General features: G+C 51.0%; 1 protein-coding gene across 1 annotated transcript in view; it reads right to left on the reverse strand.

Annotated features, from left to right (window-relative positions):
• NCMAP (non-compact myelin associated protein) overlaps positions 1–2,623 on the reverse strand; it is a 16,269-nt gene extending 13,646 nt beyond the window's left edge. Inside the window, exon 1 of the mRNA XM_017736288.1 lies at positions 1,143–2,623. Coding sequence (XP_017591777.1) covers positions 1,143–1,183 — 41 coding nt within the window. The 5' untranslated portion in view covers positions 1,184–2,623. The remainder of the gene's footprint in view (positions 1–1,142) is intronic.
• Between the last annotated feature and the right edge of the window lie 1,224 nt (positions 2,624–3,847).

Consider the following 3,847-nt stretch of genomic DNA (forward strand, 5'->3'; position numbering starts at 1 on the left):
TAACAAAAAGGAAAAGGGGCAACTTGTTCTTTTTTTTTTTTTTTTTGAGGGAAGATTCCTTTCCAACAGCACTGAACTGTGGCTCAAGACTTCAAGGAAAATGACACAGACTGAGCCCATGAATTTTCGAGTTCCTGAAGTGCTGTCCAAGACCTGGCCTTGGACACTTCCAGGAATTCCCAGCTCATCTGGACTCAGCAGGAGCTGGAAGACCATTCCATGCACAGAGAGTTTCACAGGACCATATCTCTGAGCAACAGCTCCCACCAATGCCTGGCAGCACAATTAACCTGGGATTTGGGAAGGAAAACTGCACCTGGCGGGCTCCAAGAGTCACCACAGCGATAGGGAAAGCACATCCAAATCCAAATGCACTCACATAAAAGTGATGGCTGTTAGAGCAGGTGCAAAGCATTGCAGGAGCCCAAACCCATGACACTGGAGCCCAAACCCACGACACAATCCAGATTTTTTGCTTGGAATGAGGTGGCTTTACCCACTGCTCACTGGTGACGTCCTGGCGCGTTCCTGGGAGGGAGGGCTGGGTAATCAGCAGTTAAATATTACCCAGAAAAAGAATTGATTCAGAAAGAAGCAAAATGCCTCAAGCACCTGTACGGATCCCAAGGCAGGAGTGGCTCATGGGGGATGGTCAATGAGACTCAAGGTGACAGATTTTAGAAGCCATCAAGGTGTGCACTCAAGGGGAAAGCAAGAAAATGAACGGAGCCTGGCAGGGGTCAGGGGTGTTGTGCCACATTCCCCTCAAATCACACAGCCAGCAGTTTGTCTCTGCCATTCCAAGAAGTCCCAGAAGAGTCTGTGTTGGTGACAAACTCAATGGATCTGGACAAATAAACCCCAGAAAAGCAGCTTGTCTGTGAGAATGTTCTGCTTCTGTTCCTGCAGCAGAAAGCCAACCCCGTTTTGAGCACGTAATGATCCAGAAAAAGCCCTGTCACTGCTTTGGGAAACTCCCTGCAGCTTTTCACATTGTTAGAGGAGTTAAAAAAACCCACAGCAGACTCAGCAATGTCTTTGCAGAAATGATTTCCAGGCCCTGCACCTCCCTGGATCTTTGGTCATTTACCAAAGGGCTGGAGCAGTCAGGAGATTGCAGTGCTGTAGAAATCCTCTCTCACCTGGGTTTGCTATCATCTGCTTCACTCCAGGCACAACCCATAAATGCTCCACAGCAGGAGAGAGGGGGTTAGGACTGAGTCTGGAGCTCGCATTCCCAGCTGTTTTTCCTGCTCTTCACGTGGATCAGCACAAACCCCAGCATGAGAACCCGAGGAGTGCTCATTTTCCTTCCTAAGGACAGAATCATCAGGGTCAAGCCTTTTGATGCCTCCATTACAGATTGATATAAATAGGAAACTTTGCCTTTCCAAGGAATTTGGGTTCCTGCAGAAGTACGGAATGCTTTGGATGGGGACAGAGGATGGGCAGCCCCATCCACGGGCTCCTTCCCCCTCCTCAGCCTGAGCACGGCCAAATCCCACCCAAAAGCACCTTCTCAGCAAGGCCACTGCTGGGTGTTCGAGTGCTGGTGTTACACAGGATCAGTCCAGGGGTGTGTTTGCTCCAGGGCCTGCTCCATCCAGGGAAGGGGCTCTGATCAAGGCAGAGCCCCTTCCCTGTGCCCCTTCCCACTTGGAGCAACTGCACCATCAACCCAGAGCTGGGCACAGGGACCCCCACCCTGAGCAGCTGACACTCCAAGGCCTCTGCAATCAGTTTGTTGCTCTGTGGAGGTGGTTGTGAAAACACCAAGTTCTGTGTGTCAGTGGCAAAGTGGATGACTCAGACATCCCTGCAGCTTTTTTCTCGCTTCCCTCCTCTGTGATCTCCATTCCTGCCTCGGATCATCCCTCCCTGCATGAGGCCTAATGAGGGCTATAGGTTTTGGCTGCATTTCCTGGTTTCTGTGCCTCTCAATAAAGCAGCACAGTCATCCCCACCACATTCTTCTCCTCTCCCACATGCCCAACAATGGGCCAGGTCAGGGCTCATGTGCTGGCCCTGACCAAGCCCCTCCTGACACAGGCACCCTTCAGCCGTGCTGGTCCCTGTTTGGCACCAGGGCATGAGAACCCAGGGTGTGGGATGTCCCCCAGGGGGGCAGGGGCTGCTCTGGCACACACCAGCCTCCCACAGGGTGTTCAGGATTGATGGATTTACCCCGAGAGATTTATCTGAGATCACTCAGGAGTTCAGCAGCTCCTTTGTGCATTAAATCCTGACTGACTCCCTGTGAAGTGAGAAGAAGAATTGAGTGTGACTAATAAAAGTCACGCTTGCAGTAGCAGTGAGCAGATAGGAGCAGGGCTGGACAGGAAACCTCCATGAATTCCTGCCAACAAGGCAGCCAAGTCTGCTGCCAGCTTTGCTTGGGAGCTTTGGGATGTTGTCCTGGGCCAGCTGCTCAGCCTGTGGGACAATGTGCTCCCAGATCCTGGCCTGGATCTGCTGCAACTGAAGCTGTTCATCTACCAGGAAAATGCAAATCCCAATCCTATTGTAAGAACCTCTGCGAGTTTCATATCCTTCAGGTTTTTCTGTATTAAAAAAATAGAGAGAGAATCCTTTATGTGAGGGTGGGCAGGCCCTGGCACAGGGTGCCCTGAGCAGCTGTGGCCGCCCCATCCCTGCAAGTGTCCAAGGCCAGGTTGGATGGGGCTGGGAGCAGCCTGGAATAGTGGAAGGTGTCCCTGCCTATGGCAGGGGGTGAGGTGAGATGGGCTTTAAGGTCCTTTCAAACCCAAACTGTTCTGTGATTCTGTCTGTAAAGAATTCTGTACACGATACAAAGAATCAACACAGAAATGCAGCTCCTGTCACTTTGCACACAGCAGCACAAAGGCAGTCCCAGGATTTCTGGTCTATACCAACTTGTTGAATCAATGAGGCGCCTTCCCCCGTGCAGAGATCCCTGCAGACACACACACAGGCAGCTGATACCTCACACTTGCAGCCTGTTCTCCATCAGAACCACTCAAGCCCTTGGCAAACCCTCAGTGCCCCAACCTGGCACCCAGAGAGGGACAATAAATCTGTCAGGCCCTGAAGTCACTGGTCACTGCTCTGCCTTTGTGTCCTGGTTTGTAATCGCTAAATCACCCCCTCCTGCCCACCCAGCACAATGCATCCCATCAGTGAAAGCTGTTTACAAAAAGCTACGCTTCCTTTAGCAAGGACTTCCTGGGGCATTAAATACATTAATTACCAGGAAAAACCAGAAATCACCATTCAAACCTGTCAGCAGCTCCAGCGTGTTCCCAAATAATGCAAGCAGTGTAGTTTTGTTCTATGCTGGAGACACTCAGTGAACTGTAACACAATGCTCTGAGCTTTTGAGTTCTTTTCCTGTTGAATATTACTCTGCCAGCTCTTTCCAGCACGCTGCTCAGCAGATTGGGAAAAAAAAAGAGTATACAACAACAACAAAAAAACCCCAAAACCACAAACAAATAACCACCACCAAACCCCTATTTATACTGCTGGGGTTGAATAAGTCAGGACAAGAGATTCAGCGTCCCCAGTGATGAAAGGACACCGCCGGCGAGGGAATGAGCTTTCAACAGCCGCGCAGGCTTCTCTCTCTGCGGGGAGGAAACAACGCGCCGGACCAGTCCCAGTCCCAGTCCCTTAAAGGCTCCCAATTAATGGAACAACGGCTCAAGCACCAGTGGAACAGAAGAGCATCTGCTTTCTATTTCTTTCTGGTTTAGAGGTACCGATAAAGAACTCGCGTTTCCCGTGGTCCATCCACAGTGCCTTGCACACAAACCCGGGCTGCAACCACCGCTCGCACCGGCGGCAGAAAGTAACAGAGCTTTTGAGC

The sequence above is a fragment of the Corvus brachyrhynchos genome, unplaced genomic scaffold, assembly GCF_000691975.1.
Source record: "Corvus brachyrhynchos isolate BGI_N302 unplaced genomic scaffold, ASM69197v1 scaffold65, whole genome shotgun sequence".
NCBI classification, from domain to species: domain Eukaryota; kingdom Metazoa; phylum Chordata; class Aves; order Passeriformes; family Corvidae; genus Corvus; species Corvus brachyrhynchos.